Genomic DNA, 20441 nt, shown 5'->3' with positions numbered 1-20441 from the left:
CACAGTGCTTAAGTACGAGTACCTCCTGAGCGTACCAGCGCTCAGTTAGGGTGCCTTCCCCCACGCTGGCAGCCTCAGGCTGACTTGAGTGCCTGATTGAGACACGAAGGAGGATTTACGATCGTCCGGACTCGTCACTCCCTGCCAGATTAGTAGAGCGGCTAGAGCCATGAACCACTAGCCTACCTTACTCCTACTCCTGCTATTACCACTGCAAAAGTTCAAACTCGTTGTGATATCTATTTCATTTAAAGTGATCCACTTGTTCTCACAATGCTGTACTGGTAGTGTCGTAGTGTACTCATTCGGCGCGTGTACCAGCCCCGGGACATCCTATCATCCCACGACTTCCTTCAAGTGGCCTGTAGCCCATTTGGCCTCCTGGACCTCCAGCAGCTGCAGCTGCAGCTGTCCTAGTTGGAGGGTTGGACCGTGCACACGCCTCACCCAAGCCCATCTTGGCAGTGACATGCCAGAGGACTGTCCCCAGTGACACCCAATTGGAAAACATCTCGCGTGAAGGGAGTCGGATCTCTTCAGGCCTTGAGGTACTTCTCCGCTGTTTATATCTATTGGACTTCGCGCTCAACGGCCGCATCGCTGCAATCACTTTCATTCCTCTTCCCAACTCCACCGCTAACTGTGTCATCAGCAACTGTGTGGTTAATCTGGTCCCTGGGGCCAGGTTCATGAGTATCAGGAAGACCTACACCATGCGAGATTCAAAGGTGTCCATCAGGTTCATTTGCCTCGACATTGTTCTGAACATGCTGACCGTGGTAGACATATTGATCCTCGATACTCGAAGGGACATGAACATCCTGAGAGCGATGGTTCAGAGTCAGCAGAGGGGGAACATCAGGGAACCAGGCTGTCAAATTGACCAAGGCATGCGGCGAGGTATCGAACCCAGTGGGCCTGGCCACAGAAGGCCTGCTAGAACGCGATTTCAATGAATGGGCCGGTGAGTCACATGCTAGCAGGTAGCCTTACCCGCAGCAACTGACATTGGTCATGTCAAGGTCCGTTCCAGATTTATGCGATCAGGCCCGAGAAGACATAGTTCGCCTGTCACCTACGTCTGTTGGAAATGTCTCTAGGATACATATATTTCAGGAGTTGACAGTATCGGATATCACTTGACATGGTCATAGCAATGAGATTCTTTGTCCGAACCGAAGCCGAAGGAAGAACCCCCCATCGGAATACAATAGAATCCGGGGTCAGAAACTCTGGTCGGTGGTTAAAGCGAATGCATGCGAGATCATCCATCTAGAGGAATGCAAATCCAAGGTGGTAAAGAAGTTTGGCACCGTATATAGGAGGATATCACAACACCTTGAATATGCACACTGCACAGTGGTATGCGAATGAGCTTGCTACATGACTTGAAGCATAGAAGCTCTCCTCTCACACAACTCCCCTTAACACTGTCATGGACTCGACCGTACGTACGGTACATTCTCTCCGGGCATGACTTCGCGGTTTGCCACATCACCTTGGATCCTATCATAGACTTGATACGCCACGAGCGGACTTAATTTCTTGTCTGTACGCTTGAATTGAATACTTGAGTCACCCTGTCAGTAGACTAGGTAACTTGCAAATGACATTTGAAGTGATCTGATAGGCAAAACAAAAAAAGAATCAACTGCCAGGATTAGGATCGTCGAGGGACAAAGCCTGAGAAAGGGAATGTAGGCACAGCACAACATGTGAGCCAGGTATTTGTCTGGGCAAACGAGGTTTGGGAGATGGGCCCAGTTCCCTCTATCAAATATCAACGTCGAGGATCAAACAGAGGGTTGAAGTTCGGTGATGAGAGCCACGACGCGACGACGGATTTCGTCACGGATGGGTCGCACTGCCTCAATGCCCTGCCCGGCAGGATCGTTCAGTTGCCAATCGAGATAGCGCTTGCCAGGAAAGAAGGGGCAGGCATCGCCACACCCCATTGTGATGACAACATCACTGGCCTCAACCGCATCGGCGGTTAAAATTTTGGGGGTTTGGCTGGCAAGGTCAATGCCTTCTTCGAGCATGGCGCTGACAACGACGGGGTTGATAGAATCGACTGGGGCTGACCCAGCAGAGCGCACTTCAATAGTGTCACCTGCGAGATGTCTGAGGTAGCCAGCCGCCATTTGAGAGCGGCCGGCGTTGTGGACGCAGACGAACAAGACGCTCGGCATGGTGGCGAGGAGATATCCTTCGAGTACGCGGTTGAGGGGTTGTTGTAGAGGAACTTCTGAAACGCAAGGGACGATAGCTGAACTGAAGCTGTCCCCTCTTGGAAGGTGTATCTCTTCAAAAGGAATGATGTGACAACTGGAAGGGAAGTGTATCGATGCCTGGGTTCTTCTGCCAATGAACAGATGAGTCGGAGGCTGTTCGTGAGCTTAATAAAGCATTGCTTGGCTTGGAGAGGCTGGAGCAATACGATTTATAAGCTTGCGATCCAGACCATTCTGCTATGGATACAGGGAGTCGTGTACCACTACCTACCTACTAACACTAAGGGGGTAGGAAACGGTGGTTAGATACTGTCCTAGGGCTCTGTTGCTTTGAACGAGGAATATACCGTGAGCGGTAGCACAAAAGTTGCAATGCGAAAAGAGACATGCTGCGGGTGTCTAGATCTGATATCTTCATTTCATATACTCTCCAAGGTCTCTAGAAAGGTCTCTAGAAAGGTCTCTAGAAAGGTCTCTAGAAAGGTCTCTAGAAGTAAACGATTCTCAATCGATAGCTTTCATCCTCACTCTATCATGAGGTCAATGAATGACCGATAGATCAGTCCTGATCATCACTATTCGTCACTGCGGCAAGATGATTGGTTGGAAACGCAAAAAAGTTAATTCATCATGAGCAACTGAGAACCTTAGTAATCGGTAAGATTGCCGGTCTCTGTCACAGCCTGGCTATGATTGGTCACTGGGTTGTACCACCCGTGACAGGCAGTGGCTTACAATCCTACAATGCCGACGGCTGGAGTGATTTAGAAAGCTTCCTTTCTCCACCGATTTAAATATATACAGGACGGGCGATTCACGGTGATACTGTGCATGTCCTAAGACTCATCACCTTCATATGCTCTGACTCCCCCTTTCATCCAAGAAGATTTTACACAGTCACCTGGATCAAAGGTCCTCAAGATGGCCACTACCTTCTCTCAGACAGGTCTTCCCGCGAAGAATGATCCGCAAATGAACCAAACAACGTTAAATGATCAGCCAACCCCCGATAGTCCCACAGCCGGAGATGTCGAGAAGCAAAAGACGACTGCGCCCGAGGAGGAGGAGGAGGAGGCGATGGCCAAGCAATCAGCCTTCAAAAGTCTTGGCTGGTTAGACCGTTTCCTGGCTGTCTGGATTTTCCTTGCCATGGCTATCGGAATTATACTGGGCAACTTCGTGGAAAATACGGGACCCGCCCTTCAGAAGGGGCAGTTCGTTGGGGTTTCTGTTCCGATAGGTACTGACTCGGTCGTGAATTCCTGGCACAACTATGATCTTGGACTAACTTTTAAAAGCGATTGGTCTCCTGGTCATGATGTATCCTATTCTTTGCAAAGTGCGATACGAATCTTTACACCAGGTCTTCCAGGCGCGGGAGATATGGGTCCAGATCGCGTTCAGTATATTTGTCAACTGGATCATTGCTCCATTCTTGATGGTGAGGCGCAGTATCCCTCGGCTGTTTTCACCGACACTGGCTAACACTGGACGATCACTAGCTCGCACTCGCATGGGCTTTCCTACCGGACGAGCCAGAACTTCGGGAGGGCTTGATTCTCGTTGGACTGGCGAGATGTATTGCTATGGTGATTTACTCTGCTCTGTGCCGTGCCAAAATGGAACTAACGTGTGTTCTTGATAGGTTCTCATCTGGACCGGTCTCGCAGGTGGTGATAGTGAATACTGTGCCATCCTTGTTGCAATCAATTCACTTCTGCAGATGGTGCTTTTCGCTCCTATGGCGATATTCTTCATCAATGTGATAAGTCATTCGAGCAATCAAGTCGCGATGTCTTATTCTACAAGTGCGAAAAGTGTGGCAGTTTTCCTGGGCATTCCTCTCGGGGCTGCAATCCTCACCCGTATGACGCTGCGAAAGATCGCTAGCCCGCGCTGGTACGACCAGGTCTTTTTGAAATGGGCTGGCCCGTGGTCACTCATTGGCCTTCTCTTCACCATCCTTGTGTTGTTTGCATCCCAGGGCCGCCAGGTGGTGCATCAGATCGTGTCAGTCGTCCGCGTGGCTGCTCCTCTGATCGTTTATTTCATTATTGTCTTCTTCGTCACTCTTCTTGTGACCTACAAACTCGGGTTTGGTTACAAGTTGGCTGCCACTCAAAGTTTCACCGCTGCTAGCAACAACTTTGAGCTGGCCATTGCTGTCGCTGTTGCAACGTTTGGGGCCAACAGTAATCAAGCTCTGGCCTCCACCGTGGGCCCGTTGATTGAGGTTCCGGTACTACTTGGCCTTGTCTATGTCGTCAAGTTTATAGCAAAGCGAGTTGGCTGGAAGGATTGAGATGGAAGAACCAACATCCACCCCTTATGCCGTTTTTCTATCATCTTTATCTACAGATTGAATTCAGGATACCCACATTGAATGGGCACAGTCAAGCCACTCAAGCAGACCAGGAATCACACTTTGACGGGCGTAACGTGGGACAGCTGGCCTTACGCCCGTTGTTCTACTGAATGCGACACTTGTCTGGCGCACGGTTATCTCCATCTCGTCAGCAACAGAGCTGTATGGCCGGATAGACCCTTACCACGGTCCATCTGAACGATGATCTGTGGTACATTAATTCCGCTGGATGCAGTCACTCACTCTAGATACTATACTGCGGTAGTGAGTTGCATACACAATGAAGTGTCCAACATGTACCGACATCCAGACAGTCAATGTGAGCTCAGTTTGTCCAGCACCTAAGCGGTGGGGACCCAATCAACATATTGTATAGGTGATCATTTATGCTTATCTGATCGCGCTTCCGATCGGAAGTCCAATCGGTTAGAGATGTCAGAGTTTGGTGATAGGCTGCTACCCGACCAAAAGGAACTTAATAGACCCTCTAGATGCATATACAAGCATACAGACCGGGACAAAGTGACCACTGTATCTAGTCGAGTGATCCACAGGTTCCACCCTATCATCCTGAGCCGAGGTGTCAGACTGTCTACACTCTAAAATCGAGTGATATCAATCCCCATCTTCCCTTTTCCCAGCGTTAGGGTCTCAACTTTCAGCCCCGTGTCTGCTCCTTACCGAGTCAACACGTGCTCCTTTAGCTTCCTGATAATTTGATACTGCTCCACGATTGAGTACTGAGTAGAGATAGCTGCATCATACCCGGACTACAATCCCTTCGGATCTCATCCTCTTTCCAGCAATCAATGTGATCACACCGGACGGATCCGTTCACCGCAGACTCTATCCGGCCGCGATTCTTTTCTTTTGGGGTTACCGCATGCCCCAGAACCGCTCCCCGCACCCCCCGAACAGCTTCACCGTGCCGGGTCGGTATCCCCGGTGTAGACGACCGGTAATCTAAAATGGCTCATCGCGCAGTTTCTTATAAGGTACACTTGGAGCCGCCGTAGGCATTTCAGGAAAAGGAAAAAGAAAGGTGACCACCTCCGCAAAGTCGAGATCAGACTCCCGAAAAACCAAACCCAATACTCCAGACGGACCAGTGAACCACGGTGACGCTGGCCCTTCCATTTTGCCGACAGAACCGACTCAGTGTGGACGGTGGAGAGTGTGTCGCGAACAGGACCTGGCGGGGGAGGGGAAACAGACCAAAAAAAAAAAAAAAAAAAAAAAAGCAAGCAGACCAACGGCCGACAGAAATTTGGAGGAAACCCGATCTTGCCGCTGAGAATTCAAGATTCACGCCCCTCATCATCTCAATATGCATATACTGGTACGTGGATTGGATATCGAGAGGTCTCCTCGTCCAAGTTGTCAATGGCGTTGGGCTTCTTATCGCAGCTTTCCATCCCCGTGATGATGTCCGTGCGGTAGTCATCCAGCCAGGATCAACCGCTTGAGAGTTGCCATCTCCCTGAGCAGGAATGCGTCTGAGACGAATGCTCGAGCGGGAAAATTCGGAAGAATCATGAGAGAGCTAGGACCAAACGCACATTGATCTTATCAAGATGCGCAAGGCTTCCAGGCTGGTCGTGCGCGCATCCACAATTCGTCCTCGAACTTCAACCGCCCGGCAATGATCACCTGCCCATGATCACGTCAATGAGAAATGGCAACAAAGAGAACTAACGCTTCTATTCAAACTTCCTAGCTGGTCAACGACGATGGCCCACCGAACAAGCGTCTCTCACCCTACGTGCGTCCCCTCGTAGACGAGCTCCACGCCGCTGGCCACCAAGTCTCCGTCGCAATCCCCGCTGCTTCACGCTCATGGATCGGCAAAGCCCACATCATCGAGGCCTCCCTCACCGCAAGCTTCGTTCACCCAGACTCCTTCCGTGACGACGGGTCTTGGGACGAGCACTTCACACCGAGTGCGGAATCAGCGGACCTACGCGACTGGGTCGTCATCCAGAACGGAACCCCGGCCAGCTGCGCGCAACTCGGACTCTACAGCCTTTTCACAGACCGGCCACCCATCGATATCGTCATCTCCGGCCCGAATCACGGACGCAATGCCTCGACGATCTACAATCTCTCTTCGGGGACGGTGGGTGGAGCCTTGGAAGCCGTGTTCTGTGGACAGCGTGGAATCGCAATTTCCTTTGGTAGCAAGGATCCTCAACCTGGTGATGTGATCGGCGCCGCGGCCCGACACGCAGTGCGTGTTGTTGATCATTTGCTGGGTCACTGGGATGAGCGTGTGGAGCTGTATAATATCAATGTTCCGATGCGAATCGATGTCGAGACACAACCCATCTTATACACACGGACATTGCCGTACTACTGGTCGCGGGGCTGCCTGTACGCCGAGGTTGAGCCGCAGACAAGGAGTGAAATGGCCGACAGCTCCTTGATGAATGGCGTGCACAAAGAGCAGCGGGAAGAGGCTGCTCAAGCGGGTGTCACGGGTGTCAATGGTGTCAATGGTGTCGAGAAGCAGGTTCGGAAAAAACGCCATTTCAAGTGGTCGGCGGATTTGTCAGATATGAAGAAGCGGCTACAGGAAAGTGAAGAGGGAACTGATGCGCATACCGTTCTTAATGGGTCGACGAGGTACGTGATGGCTAATATGCTGCACCATTTCTATTTCTCTACAGTAATTCACTAACACTACCGCTATAGTGTCACTGCTCTCCGCGCCAACTTCTGGCACGTACCGGGTCTTGAGGGACCATTGCACCTGGAATAATGGTGACCCTGGACACCGATTGAGCAGATCCTGGAGAGAGGACCTAGGTGCGAATGTCGAAAAAGTCATCATAAATATGCGTGTCCCTCAAATGATACCCAAATGTGAAATGGCCTTTCCGCCACAAGATGATGACTCAAGGCAGCTCTCATCCTGACGCAGGTAATTGCATTGGTACGTGGCGCACAAATGCATTATCATTTCTCGCCAAGTCTATGGCAAGCAGTATACGAAAAGTAGCCGAACCGAGGGGGCTGAAAAGCGAAGATTTGCCGGGCACGCGTTTGTATGTAGATAATTTGACCGTACGACCCATCCCAAGAGCAACAGCAGAATATACTACGGTAGGCCCTGAAGAGCTCCTGCATCATTTGATCCATCTGCGCCAATGACTGGTGGAATTGCACTATGATTAACGCTATGCTCATGATTAGGGAAGCGCTAAGGTATAAGAATTTGTCGGAGATATTAAGAAACACAATGCGTCAGACGTGGCATCACAAAAAGTTCATGGAAGAATGTTCCTGACGAGCCTTGCGCATGGCAAACGTAATCATGTATGACCTGTCGTAGTAGTTAAGGAAAGATAGACCACTCCTCTACAGGGCACGCGCGGCTTCGCCGGCACCAACATCAATCGTCGAAGCTTGCTCCGCACGCATCTTGCCCTTGCCGAGACCACCCTCGCCGACACCCATCCGGCGAGCAACATATCGTTGAGCAATCACCCCGGCGGCCAGCGACAGAGTCTCCTCCACCCAGTCCGAGACCCACTCACGAGGATCAACTCCACCACTTTCAACAATCTCGGCAATGGCCTCTGGTACGTGCGCTTGAGAAAGATTGGCATCATCGGAGTTGGGATCCTGTGCTGCAGAAGTCGACGCATCTAGCCATTCAATCCACTTGGCTGGGACTGGCTGTGAGATAGTGTGGAAATCGATCCCATGCACCGGATCATGCAGGTAAAGCGCAAAGGTGATCTCTTCGTCGGCTTGCACTGGGTCGACAACCCCAGAGGTAGACTCCTTTTCGCTGGCTGTGCTTGCTTGGAATAGCTCCGGCGACACGACCTGAGTGATCGCCTGGATTGCAAGGAAGATGTCGCTGCTGCGGACCGGGTTTGACTCGCTGAGATCCTCACTGGCTTGCTTCGCAGCCTCCTCGAGTCCACCCCGCGCCGAAAAGTGCTCTTGTGCGTAACTCTCGGCACTGGCACGGGCCAGCTTAGAGCCCTCAATGGCGCCACGCACAGCGTTGATTGTGCGAGGAGTGCCAGGCGAAACACTTCGCCACCAGGGACCGTCGCCCCAGCCGGAATTAGAGATGTAACCACCCATATCCAGGCCACGTTTCGGGGCAGATTCTTGTCCGCGCTGGATCACGAGGAGGTCACCGCCTTCAACCTGGGACATCACTCGTGAGAAGACTGCGTAGACCAGTGGGTCAATGCCTGGATAGCCGGAAAGATCATGGGTGATGTGAATTTGTAGTCGCTCATGCGAAGATATAGGAGGGGCAAGAGTGTGGATCAGGTTGGTGAATGTCGGAATTGCCATGTTTCGAAGCTCGCCACCTATAGCGATGAGTGTTAGCTTCTTCAGACGGAGATTAAAGCACCAGATTGCGCATGTTCAGTACCAAAGTCTCGCAAAGCTCCGACATTGCCCTTGACTTGTTGCGCCCATCGCTGAGCTTCTTCATTCTTCTGGATCTCTTTGACGGCAGCTTCAGCCTGCTTCACAGCGGCACCAGCCACTGCAAAAAGCCCGCCCCACCATCCCCCTCCACCGCCGCTCTGATTCTGCTCTTGTTGCTGTGAGGCTGCAGGGCCAGGTGCAGTCTCCTGTTTTGGCTGTTCCTGTCTCACACTTGAGCGAGGGATATCTGCAGACAGTCGAGACTTCTCTTCTCGGCTCTGTTCGATCGTCGTACTAGGACGAGGAGATCGAGTGGCAGGACGTGCCTTGTCCAAGGACAGACGTGGAGTTCCAGGACCGCTCGTCGGGCGCTGAGAGGCTTGTTTCTCGAGCTCTGCGAGAATGTCTTCCTGCTCCGCCGTCGCATCATCCTTGCCCGCTGGTGGTGCCGCTGGCGCCGGTACTGATGCCGATGCTGGTGGTTGGGTTGAGGACTTGCTGTTTTCCTTTTCGATACCTAGGTCATCAAATTGAGCCAGAAGCTCATCGCTGGTAGGTTTGGCACCCTTGGGAGCCATGTTTGTGAGTCTGCCTGGCTGGAGAAGGTTGCTCAGGAGGTGACGACACCGGTGCCTTGAGCTCCAAAGTTACCCAGGGGGCAAAACACGTGTGGAGCATGACCAAGTATCAAGACCCGCTCCGTTCCAGTTATAGCGTTTCGCGTTTTTTTACTACGGCGTAAAAATTACGATCTACATACATATTGTATGTACGCTACGATACATCGGGAGATATATAATCACACACCGCCTAGCAAGAGGCCCCCAAACTCGCCTGCACGGGTCTCTAGTTACGATGACCCGTACGCAATCGGAAAGAATATACAAAACGCAACCCATGGTTAATCACAACAACTGGTAGAGTCTGAAAAGACCACCGAGTTACGAAGACAGTTCAAAAGACTCGGAAGATCACTAGGCCATTAAAAGAATCAAGTGTCAAGGGCTGTGCGGGGCTATCGTCTACCTCTGCAGTCTAGGCTGACTCGCTGAGTCTACTTGACCCTTTACAAAACGTTTGTTGCCGGGATCTTTTACAGTAGAGCTTTTATCAGCCCCGTACATACATAGCTTAACCTTATCCGCCAGGCATACCCTTGTGATACACAGTACGAGGCCACGAGCATCATGACACGCACACTAAACAAACTCATAGTGAGGGATGATGCCGGACGATTACAACACTCTATTGAATCCCAGTATACTTTGCGCTTTGAATACTCTCCAGTAATAGCTTGATCTTCAATATGAAGGACTGGGAACCTCATTTTCGCCAGCGGATTAGGTCGATATTCTTTCGCAACTCCCAGTACACCCGCCGAGTCCGACCCTCATTCCCTTTTTTTTCTCGTCGCCCGACCCTGACCGCCTTTGACAAATGAGTGAGTAGCTTTGTCAATAATATCATGGGGCTTACAAGGGCATTTTCTTCACGGCCCGGTGCCGCAACTTCCTGTTGCTTCAATAACGAGTCAAATACTTCGCGCGGCGGATCTGGCGCCCTCCTCGGAGACTGCGGAGCCTTAGCCGCGGTAGGCAATTAGACGTACCCAGAGGCTCGGATCGCTCCCGCTCAGCGGGACCATGCAGGGTGGGTGCGATAACAATCAACGTGCATAAATGCTTGCACCCGCCCGCAAAGCCACGTTGGAGTACCCGAGCGAATCTCATTTCGGATGTGCATCACTGCATACTGCAGTCCTTGAGCTACTCTCGAGTCTAATCGCGGTAGGTCTTTTCCCTCGATACAACTGAACCCCATCATGCTAGTGTCGCAAAACTTCCCACTGACTCTCATCGCCTTTAGAACCCGGCCGTCCTCCTCATCCAATACATTGGTTCGCGTCACAACTATCGCAATCATATCAAGCCCGCTAAAATGCGTCTCCCATATGTTCCCAATCCTCCGCCAACACATACCCCCGAGGAAACTCGAATCTTAGAGGCTGTTCAAGCTCGTCGTGCTCCGAATCCCCTCCTCCCTCTCGATCTCACTCTTCTCCATTCTTTCCCGGTCACGGACGGGTGGAACTCTTTCATCGGAGCTATTAGAACACGCACAAGTCTTTCTGCTGTCATTCGCGAGTTGGCAATCTGCCGTGTTGCAGTGGTCAACGGCGCGCTCTTCGAGTGGGAACAGCATGCACCACTCCTTAGCGAGGGAGGTCTCAGTGACGAAGCGCTCGAGCTCATTGGCGATGCAAAGGCCGACTTTGAGGGGCCGAGGGCTGCAGAGCTTCTGGCGCCGGACCAGAGGGCTGTAGCGCAATACACTGATGCGATGACAAAGACGGTCACCGTGTCGGATGAGGTCTTCGCGCAGGTGAAGAGCTGCTTTAATGACAAGGAGGTCGTTGAGATTACTGCTACAATCGCAGCTTATAATTGTGTGAGTAGGTTTTTGGTGGCTTTGGACGTGGGAGAAAAGAACCATTAGATGCTTAGTCTGTTCGTGGTCTCAAAGATTATCTATGCAAAAGTATGGTTTTCATCCATTTGGGAAGACCTCCATCCATTTACTCGGTGTATCATATATCGTAGTGTCGATTCAAAATTCGACCGTTCCTTTGTCATGACGTCAACTTTCAATCCCTTTGAATGCGTCGTTACATACCTGTGGGTAGTGTTTGAATGACGATCGCCTCATCTCACCGCTGTTCACATTATATATCCATTCGTGGTGAACTGGTGGGCTTCCAAGAGAGGAAAGTCAAATTCGGTCGCCTATTCCATTTTTATCCATACGGATGAAGAGATACGACCAAGATATTGGAGGGAACAAAAGTCGCCTGAGCTCGAGATAATATCAGAACACCATCGAGCTGGAACTCTGTCCCCTCTCGTCGCCATTTTCATTCCGCGCTAGACTTGAGATTCCATTGACTAGGTAACTAACTAATGGGTACTGAAGGGCCCTGCACGGATAGTGTCCTGCTGGCGATTCGGGTCTGCTAGGTAGGTAGAACACTCCAGGAGGGAACGATATGGAGGCTCCACATTTCCGTCGAGAACATTGAACGGGCGATCGCCTCCAACACAGTACATTTCACCCCATTGCAGCTGATGTCAACGCCGTGGAGCCAATCCAGTGATAGAGGCGTAAAGAGACGGACTTGGGCATCATATTCATCCGGCCCTACCTGACTTGCTTCTACTGAATGGATACCTATCCGTGTTGACGTGGAACATGAAATCAAGGAGCCCGTGAATTCGGTATTCATAGGCAGCTTCCAACGAACTGTTCTCACAAGAATCTAGAAGCCATTTTCATTTGACTGAAACGCCTAGGTTGACAAAATGTACCGGCGAAGTTCAGAGTCAGCCTTGGCCTTCGAAGACTGACAATTATCTTAGGATGCTCCAAAAGCAACAGACGAGGTGTAGGATGCGCTCGCGGCAATCCACCTTATAGGAACAAGGTCAAGTATAGCATTATAGATCACATTGTGGCATTGAGTTATGCCAATCTCCAGATCCACCCATCGGGCACATTGTACCAATCTCGACGACTCCCCTTGCTGCAACCGTTTCCCTCAGTACTATGTAGGGTTGTCGGATGCTCGGATTGTTCGACCAGGGACTAAATGATCAATCTGAATTGCTGTTGCTAGTGAACCGCATTGGACGTTTGATTTGAAGTAGATTTTATGCATCTATACCATGACAATGGTAATCATGAGCAGTCAAGACCGGTTGTTGTTGGAGGCGGTAGAGCCGTGACCATGTTTGCCTAGGAGTCGCGTGTTCAGACGACACACCAACTTTTTGACCTTCACTGCCTGAAGATCACGCGTACCAAGTCAAGGCTCCCACTCAGACGTGCTTGCTCTGTTTGGACCGCTTGAACCCCATGAGAATGAGCAAAGAAAGGAGAATCCGCGTCAAGTCACCTCTGTAGGTTCTTGAAATCAGCCATGGCAGTAAGTAAATGGCGGCGGGCTGATTGGGTGCGGCAAGACGGTGGAGCCGGCCAGTCATTACGCTCAGTGGCTGCTGCACCGAAAAAAAAGGGAGACTAACACTATTGAAGCGCCGACTGCTCATTCTCTCACTTCGAAACTAACTGCCCGCGTCTTGTTACAACACCACCTCGCTGCCTCCATGGCCTTCTGTAGAACTCGCAGCGTGAGGCAGGTAAAGCAAACAACACGTCCAGGCACATATCAACATCAACAACAACAAACGATATTGCCCAAAACAGACGTGCCTGTGGGAGACGCTCGCACGAGAGCAAACATCTCCAAATCTCTGCTATAAATCACTTCTCTCCCCCAGCTTCCTAACTCTTACTCTTTTTTTCCTCGCCTCGTGCTCGCTTTCTTCTCTCCACTGACTGATTGAGATTGACCTATTGCAATCATCGCCCTTCTTGCACTTTCACATTTCTTGGTGGTCGAACCTGACATCGGGTTCCATCATCTTACACTCTCCTCTCCACCACCTCTGCACACCTCTATCCAAAGGTGTTCCCCCTTCAGGCGTACACATTACGTCTATTTCACCAAAAACCACTTCCTTTCTCATAAACACGCCTCTCCTGTCTCTCTCTCTCTCCGCCACACTTCTTTCCAAGGCTATTGTTGCCTTTCCTCTCGCGGCGGCTGCTTTCCCATCCAGCCATCTCCCGCTCTACACATCCCTGGCACCACACCCTTCACGACTGGCTCTGGTGACCCTCCGAAAACCCTCCCTTCGCAGTCCCTAAGAACTGCTTGTATCGAAAGGATTGACCTTCGTCGTTCCTTTTCCAGTCAAACATTTCGGTACGTGGTCGTCGCGTGTGTTATCTCACTATGCGATTTCGTTTTTTTTCCCTTGCCCGGTTTTGCTTGATGTACACTCTTTCCCTGCCCCGGTACTTTACACCCGATTACACTTCGGGTCAGATCCTGATCCACAAAATTTGCCGCGACCGTGTCTGCATCTGTTCAGTCCCCACCCTCCTCATCGGTCATCATCATACTACTTTGATACTTCATGCCTGGTCACTTTCGCATGTTCGGATTCCCCTGTCCTGTTACCACAATTGTTCGCGCGTGGCCATGTGGGTTGCTTGATCTGCATGCGCCTGTCCTCATGTACATGCTTCCCTCGTCGGGTCAGCTTCCGGATTGCGCTTCTCTTACTTTACTGTTTGTCTTGGCATCGCAAGCGAATCAACCCGCGACTAACATGAGTATACAGAACCTCCACGTTCCCTTTTCTTGAGATCACGGCACCCCAAGTGTCCGTTGGGCTCTCTTCAAAGAGAAATTGAGATCAAGGCTGGGATTGAGTCTTCTCCCGGCCCTCAATTCTCTCATTACTTTCGTCTCACCTCTCACCTCTCACCTCTCACCTCTCACCTCACGATGGCGCCAATTCCCCGTGCTGATCTCATCGACATGGACAATCCGTCCTCTGAGGTCGGTGACAGCCAAGACTCGCCCGTCCGTCGTCAGTTCTCGGAGCCATTCTACGCTCGCTCCATCTCAACTGAAGACTCCCAGTCCCCGGAGCCCCGCCCATTGCTGATCAAATGCGATTGGTGCGGTAAGTTGATTGAACTTCCAGATGATGAAACCCTGGAAGAAGACGTGCTCCATGAGCACGCCATCAAATTCCATCCTCGCCGTTTCTACGGGGGATTTGATGGAGCTGACGACGGCATGCACGACACGGAGGATGTTGAGGACGAGGAAGGTGACCTCGACGTGACAGCCGAGGCTGATGGCTCGATCGACGAGACTGCTCGCGAGGAACAAGAGTCCCGCACCGCTGAACCTGGCGAAGAGGCACTGGCCGATCCAGTGACTGCTGCTCCCTCTGTTGTGGACCACCCCAGTGATGTCGGCACTGGGGCTGGCTTTGCCAACCTGGCGAAGCCTGCGGTTCAATCCACCGTGGCCAAAACACCGTCTGACCCCGCCACGGTCCGACAAGAGGGCTTGGAGAGGCTCATCAATCGGCTCTCCCACCCCCGCAGCGCCTTCCCCGAGCAGTACCGTCAGCGAGTGGCGGAATGGCAAGGCCCCGAGATGCCCTCTCGCCTGCCAAAAATCTGGACTCTGCACGAGGTAGAGAACTTCTCCCCCGGGTACGAGCAGCAGCTTGCCAAGGTAGACGCTACTTGGCAGCATGCGTTCTCTGGAACAAAGTCCAAGAAACGCGACGCCCCCGAGCCTTTGGTCCGCCCAGACCCTTACAAAAAGGCCAAGGTTGATCGCGGACAGTTCCTCGAGACCAGCTCCCTGGACGGTCTTGTCGAGATGCTGAAAAAGCCGGATCAGCTCTCCAATGACGAACTCTACGCTGCCACCGAAGCAGCCGGGTTCGCGTTGAAGGTCTGGCAAGAGGAGTATCTCGCACTGGACCGTCTCTACCTCCGTGCGCACCGTCACCAGCGCGTGCCAATCACCGTGGATACCAAGCGAGAATTCTTGCAAGGTGCCAAGAAGAAGGCTGGTTATCCCATGGCACGTCTGCCGGAGCCCGACCAGGATTTTGAGGACAAGAAGGAAGCCATGTTATACGGCTACCGATACAACTCCGTCCAGACGAACACGGCCACAACGGTCAGTCGGACGCCTCAAAATCCGTTCGTCCAGGGTGGTTTTGTCCCTACCCCTGCACAAGGACGGAAGATGGCTTCCAAAGTCGCGCCTGGTGAGCGTAATCCAGATGGCTGGACACCTATTGTCCGGGACGGCATCGAGCTGGTGCCCAAACTATGGGAAGAGCCTCAGGCCCCCATTCAGGTGAAGGTGACTCGCAAGCGCAAGGCTGCCGAGATCGAGACCTCCCAAAAGCCTGAGATGCAGGAGACGGCTCCCATCCAGAAGTCTCCAGAAGCGAATGAGGCTGAAGAGGAAGCCCAACCGCCAAAGCGTCGGGCTCGCGGGGGCGCTCGTGGTGGTAGACGCGCAGCCACCTTTGAGGCATACCAGCCACCAGAGCTGGTAGTTGAGAGTGCGCCTCGTGGTCGTGGTCGTGGTCGGGGTGGAGGACGTGGTCGTGGTCGCGGTCGTGGCGTTGGTCGTCAAGCCAGCGAGCCTCGTCCGTCATCAACCGAGGCCGTTCAAGAGCCGACCACGACCACGACCACGACCACGACCACGACCACGACCACGACAACGGCCATCACAACCAGCTCGAGTCGGGGTCGAGGAGGTCGTCGTGGGGCAAGCAAGGCAGCGAGCAGCAGTGCCGCGCCCTCTGCTGCGCCCACCTCTGCCGCATCTGCAGACGAGTCCACGCCGTCAGCCGTGGACAATTCGCCAATGCCGGGGGCGCCAGAACAGGCAAAGCCTACCCCGGCACCCAAGAAGGAGGCCCCCGTGGAGGACCCGGAGGAGGCCAAGCGGCAAAAGATTCTGAACTCGAAGAATCCAAAGCGCACAAAGGCCATGTTGGACCACTGGGAACGGTTCAACAAAGAAGGCCGCATCCGCAATCCCAAGCGGTCGAAAGCGCAGATCGAGTCCGACAAGGCCGCTGACGAGACCCGCAAAACCAAAGAGGTCTCTCGACCACCTGGTCGCCGCCGTGGCTCTCCCTCCCTGGCTCCCCTCCCCGCGGGCAATCTTGCCCCCAAGGCTCCCATGGGCATGCCACCCATGATGAGCATGCAGCAGCAGCACTTGGCACCAGGACCTGGCCCGTCCCTGCCACCGCTGAATCTGCCTCCGTACGGGGCTGCCAACCCTTACGCACCACCTCAGGTGCCTGGAGCTGGCCAGCAAATGGCGCCATATGCGCCAGCCCCAATGTACCCCTTCCCCACGGGGCCGTACGGAATGGGGCATGGACAAGGGCCGATGCCGGGTCCACCACAAGGCCCGTCGCAAGGTCCGCCTCCGCCGCCTCATGATCCTCGTCACAGAGGTATCTAGAGGATTGACTCCTGTACAACGAGATGTGAAGTGAACGCTGTTGGAGTCCAGCGTCAATTCAAAATCACCTCACTTCCATCTCATGTACGATATCATCTGGGGCTCACAGAACCACCGATCTAATTGAGGGGGTTACGGTGGCTATGTGAGCCTTATTAGCGCTTTTGACTTTTTTTTTTCCCCTGTTTGTTTTTCTGCTTCCTGTTATTTTTTTCTGGTCTTGGCCCGGCGCAATGGGAAAGACAAAAGGTTCGCGGTGTTTTGGTGTGCCAATGCGCACAAAATTATGTACATTATCATGGACGGACTGGGTGAGAGGCTCCGTCTGCGTCTGGGTCAAGAAGCCAGGCGTGTAAATATAATTCTTTCTACGAAGAGTCTCTTTTCCGGTAACCTCAATTCTCCTTGATTCTGAGAAATAGATGTGCTTCGTATTCGAGTACACTCAAGGCCGAAATGGAGATGAGCTGGAAGACGACATGTGCAACCCTATCGCAATCTCCCAGGACAGGATGGCTTAAGACGGCAAGAGTGGCTGGGTTCAGGTACAACCGTCTCGGATAAATTTAACTTGTACTTGCTACCTACTGTGTTTTAGAATCAAGTATAGCTCGTCTTCCAACTATTTGAGGATAATCGACCGTCAAGACTTTCCACAATTTGATATGCTTGATGTTGTGCTCCTTTGTGTAATTACTGAGAAGCTCATGTGATATGGTACATGTTGCTAGGGATGCCATAGAAAGGGTACCGCTTCCTGTAGTTCCATAATGACTGATTCAGGGCTTCCAACGAGTAATCATTTGATACTTGATATTGATATGAGAAGAGACTGATTGATAAGTAAAGAGTAAAAACAAAAAGGCACGTGGTTCAACAGTGTCAAAATGCTCGTCTTCCTCGGAGCAGGGAACCTGATAGCACTGTCCTGAAGTCCTCAGGCTGCGCGGTACATCTCCCGTTTTCATGGGATCACGTGCTTTTTACGAGACAATCAAGTGACCGCTCGCGCCCAGCTTCAACTTGCGTCACTCAACTCTGAACGCGGGCCGCGCTAATTCTAGGTAGGTTGGATCTCCAACGATTTGCAGCTCGTTCTAATAAGGATGAGAGTAGAAGAACGCTTGTTTTTAATTTCGAGACACCTTCCTCCGCTTCACTGCCTTCCAACGATCGATATGGGCAAGAAAAGACGTGGACCGACGTTGGACGAGCTTTTGGCTCGTCCGTGGTGCTACTACTGCGAGCGCGACTTCGACGACCTCAAAATTTTGACCCTTCATCAAAAAGCGAAGCATTTCAAATGCGAACGTTGTCATCGCAAGCTCAACACTGCTGGTGGTGAGTATTTTCTTGATTAATATGCTGCGGTTGTACGGTCGTTAGTCACTAACTTTACGGAACCCTGCTAGGTCTATCGGTGCACATGAGTCAAGTTCACAAGGAGCAGCTCACAGAGATCGAGAATGCGTTGCCAAATCGTTCAGGCCTCGATGTCGAAATTTTCGGTATGGAGGGAGTCCCTGAGGACGTTCTCCAAGCCCACAACCAACGTGTGGCGACACAGTATCACCAATCCGAAGCTGAACGTCAGGCCGTGACTGGTAACCCTCCATCTGGCAGTGGCGGAAGTGGACCGGCGCACAAGAAGCCGAAATTAGAGGATCTTTCGGATATCAAGGCGCGGTTGGCAGCGCATCGCGCCAAGCGTGCTGAAGGTGCTACAGGCGGTAGCAGTAGAGAAATGACCCCGGTTGGCACTGGGCAGTCCGCGTCCACCCCAACAAACTCAAACGTAAGGCAATGGTTGTTCTACAAGGATCGTCATGTGGGCAATAGCTAACTACTTACATCATTAGGCCCAGCCCGCGGCTTCAATTTCACCAGCGCCGCAGCAGCAAGCACCAGTTGCGCAATCATACCCTCAGCCTTATGGGGCCCCCCCCAATTCCCGCTGCTTCACCATATTCACTTGCCAGTCCGGTGTATCCCGCGTTATCACCAGCCGCTGTCTCACCTTACGCGCCGCCTTCTGCTGGCACCCCAGCGGCTTACGTTGCGGCGCCGCCCGGCGCTGGCCCATATCCTCCTCCTGGCTACCCCTCTCACGTTTATCCTGCCCAGCCCACAACTCTCCCGTCGGGATCGCCTAGTGGCTCTTATCCTCTGCCAACCGTCCCAACACTCGATCCGAATAACCAAGCGCGACCGGGAAGCCTGCCAGCACTTTCGGGTCTTCCGCAGCGGCCATCATTTGCTGCGCCCGCACTTAACATGCAACAAATGCAACAGATGCATATGGGCCACCCGGCACCTTCTTCTACAAGTCCAGAACATGCTAATGGCGATGCCACGCAGGCGCCGTCGCATGTCGCCTCATCTGTTGACGAGCTCATTTCAAGTGCCGCGAAAGAAGCAGCAGCAAGTGAGAAGCCAACGAAAAAGGAAAAGTCCAAGAATATACGGATGGTCTATTCAGATGAGAACATCAGCCCTGAGGAAAAGATGGCCAAATTGCCGCGGTATGCATTCTCACGACAAGCGTTCCAACAGGAAACGGCTCTCGGCGAGGTTCCCGGCTCGATTGTTGTTGGCACAATTCGCGACCAGGACACGGTGGTCGACCCGGCACACTAAGGCGGTTATTTCAATTTCATCCATCGGCCAATAGCGCGCGGCGAACTCGTCAACCGAAGAAGAAAAGAGAGCGATCGAGAACACCAACTCAAGACGAATACGAGCCGAGGCCTTTCTTTACAAGATTGCGAAGAACACAAGGCAGGAGAACAAACAGCTGAGACACTATCAGCGCAATTGAGTAGTGAGATACGAAAATTCCAGCTAAGTTGGCACTTACTCTTGCCTATGCTATGAGCATTTTGGGTTTCATCATGAAAAAAAAGTCTTTGTCATGAGGTATCCGCGGTGTTTATGGTCCTTCTTTCCTGATTCGAGCAGTACCTCTGGCGAAACTCTTGACACGCGAAAGATGCCACCACTGGCGCGAGACCTTCCGCTACGATTGGCTATTGAATGCAAAAATTGGTGGGTCGGATATCATTTCTTGACCTATTCAAAGGCATGAAGATCTGTACTCCTTGGTGAGTCTCATTAATAGACCGTATTGGCCGATTCCCTGTGTGCTACTCCAGGCCAAGATGCGGGTTGCTTGTCTACGAATTGACTTGACGAGCTTCCCACCTCTCCCTGCCCTCTTTGATCTTTCATGCCAGCGACAAAGTCTCTTCGTCTGCCAGCCTCGTCCGGATCGCAACACGTGTGTCGCTGCCTTCGCGGAGAGAAGTGGACCCTCTGACTGTACACTGGTGCAGTCATTCGAAGACACAGTGCTGCTCACGACGATGTAAGTCCTGCCTGTCTGGTGTGAGTCTGAAGCTAGCCAGTGGTTCAATATTCGTCTTCAAATCAAATTATATTTTCATGAGATTTTAAAAAAGTCCTGGATTTTCTCTTTTGCGAGTGATTCCACAATATCTAGCGCTTCGCCAACACG

At 52.2% G+C, this 20441-nt stretch overlaps 7 protein-coding genes across 7 annotated transcripts; 5 read left to right on the top strand and 2 right to left on the bottom strand.

Moving 5' to 3' along the window:
* Positions 1-1793: 1793 nt before the first annotated feature.
* N7539_007515 (arsenate reductase ArsC) lies at positions 1794-2192 on the bottom strand (the record flags this gene model as incomplete). Its single annotated transcript, XM_056937116.1, has 1 exon — positions 1794-2192. One exon carries the CDS (start codon positions 2190-2192, stop codon positions 1794-1796), a length of 399 nt encoding a protein of 132 aa, XP_056787915.1.
* Positions 2193-3155: 963 nt separating this feature from the next.
* N7539_007514 (arsenic resistance protein) lies at positions 3156-4536 on the top strand (the record flags this gene model as incomplete). Its single annotated transcript, XM_056937115.1, has 4 exons — positions 3156-3474; positions 3533-3675; positions 3737-3823; positions 3880-4536. 4 exons carry the CDS (start codon positions 3156-3158, stop codon positions 4534-4536), a joined length of 1206 nt encoding a protein of 401 aa, XP_056787914.1.
* A 1390-nt stretch (positions 4537-5926) lies between these two features.
* N7539_007513 (5'/3'-nucleotidase SurE) lies at positions 5927-7357 on the top strand (the record flags this gene model as incomplete). Its single annotated transcript, XM_056937114.1, has 3 exons — positions 5927-5938; positions 6317-7221; positions 7291-7357. 3 exons carry the CDS (start codon positions 5927-5929, stop codon positions 7355-7357), a joined length of 984 nt encoding a protein of 327 aa, XP_056787913.1.
* A 599-nt stretch (positions 7358-7956) lies between these two features.
* On the bottom strand, positions 7957-9575 carry N7539_007512 (DUF5427 domain-containing protein MTC1; the record flags this gene model as incomplete). The annotated part of the gene is made up of 2 exons (XM_056937113.1): positions 7957-8933; positions 8999-9575. The coding sequence occupies 2 exons, from the start codon at positions 9573-9575 to the stop codon at positions 7957-7959; spliced, it is 1554 nt and encodes a 517-aa protein (XP_056787912.1).
* A 1360-nt stretch (positions 9576-10935) lies between these two features.
* N7539_007511 (carboxymuconolactone decarboxylase family protein) lies at positions 10936-11493 on the top strand (the record flags this gene model as incomplete). Its single annotated transcript, XM_056937112.1, has 1 exon — positions 10936-11493. One exon carries the CDS (start codon positions 10936-10938, stop codon positions 11491-11493), a length of 558 nt encoding a protein of 185 aa, XP_056787911.1.
* A 2914-nt stretch (positions 11494-14407) lies between these two features.
* N7539_007510 (uncharacterized protein) lies at positions 14408-16927 on the top strand (the record flags this gene model as incomplete). The annotated part of the gene is made up of 1 exon (XM_056937111.1): positions 14408-16927. One exon carries the CDS (start codon positions 14408-14410, stop codon positions 16925-16927), a length of 2520 nt encoding a protein of 839 aa, XP_056787910.1.
* A 1178-nt stretch (positions 16928-18105) lies between these two features.
* Positions 18106-19564, top strand: N7539_007509 (putative C2H2 finger domain protein; the record flags this gene model as incomplete). Its single annotated transcript, XM_056937110.1, has 3 exons — positions 18106-18268; positions 18340-18722; positions 18815-19564. 3 exons carry the CDS (start codon positions 18106-18108, stop codon positions 19562-19564), a joined length of 1296 nt encoding a protein of 431 aa, XP_056787909.1.
* Positions 19565-20441: the final 877 nt, after the last annotated feature.

The sequence above is a fragment of the Penicillium diatomitis genome (assembly GCF_028827545.1).
Source record: "Penicillium diatomitis strain IBT 30728 chromosome Unknown utg000010l_segment0_segment0, whole genome shotgun sequence".
NCBI classification, from domain to species: Eukaryota; Fungi; Ascomycota; class Eurotiomycetes; order Eurotiales; family Aspergillaceae; genus Penicillium; species Penicillium diatomitis.
Note: the sequence above shows the minus strand (reverse complement) of the source record. Positions and strands in the feature narration are given on the sequence as shown.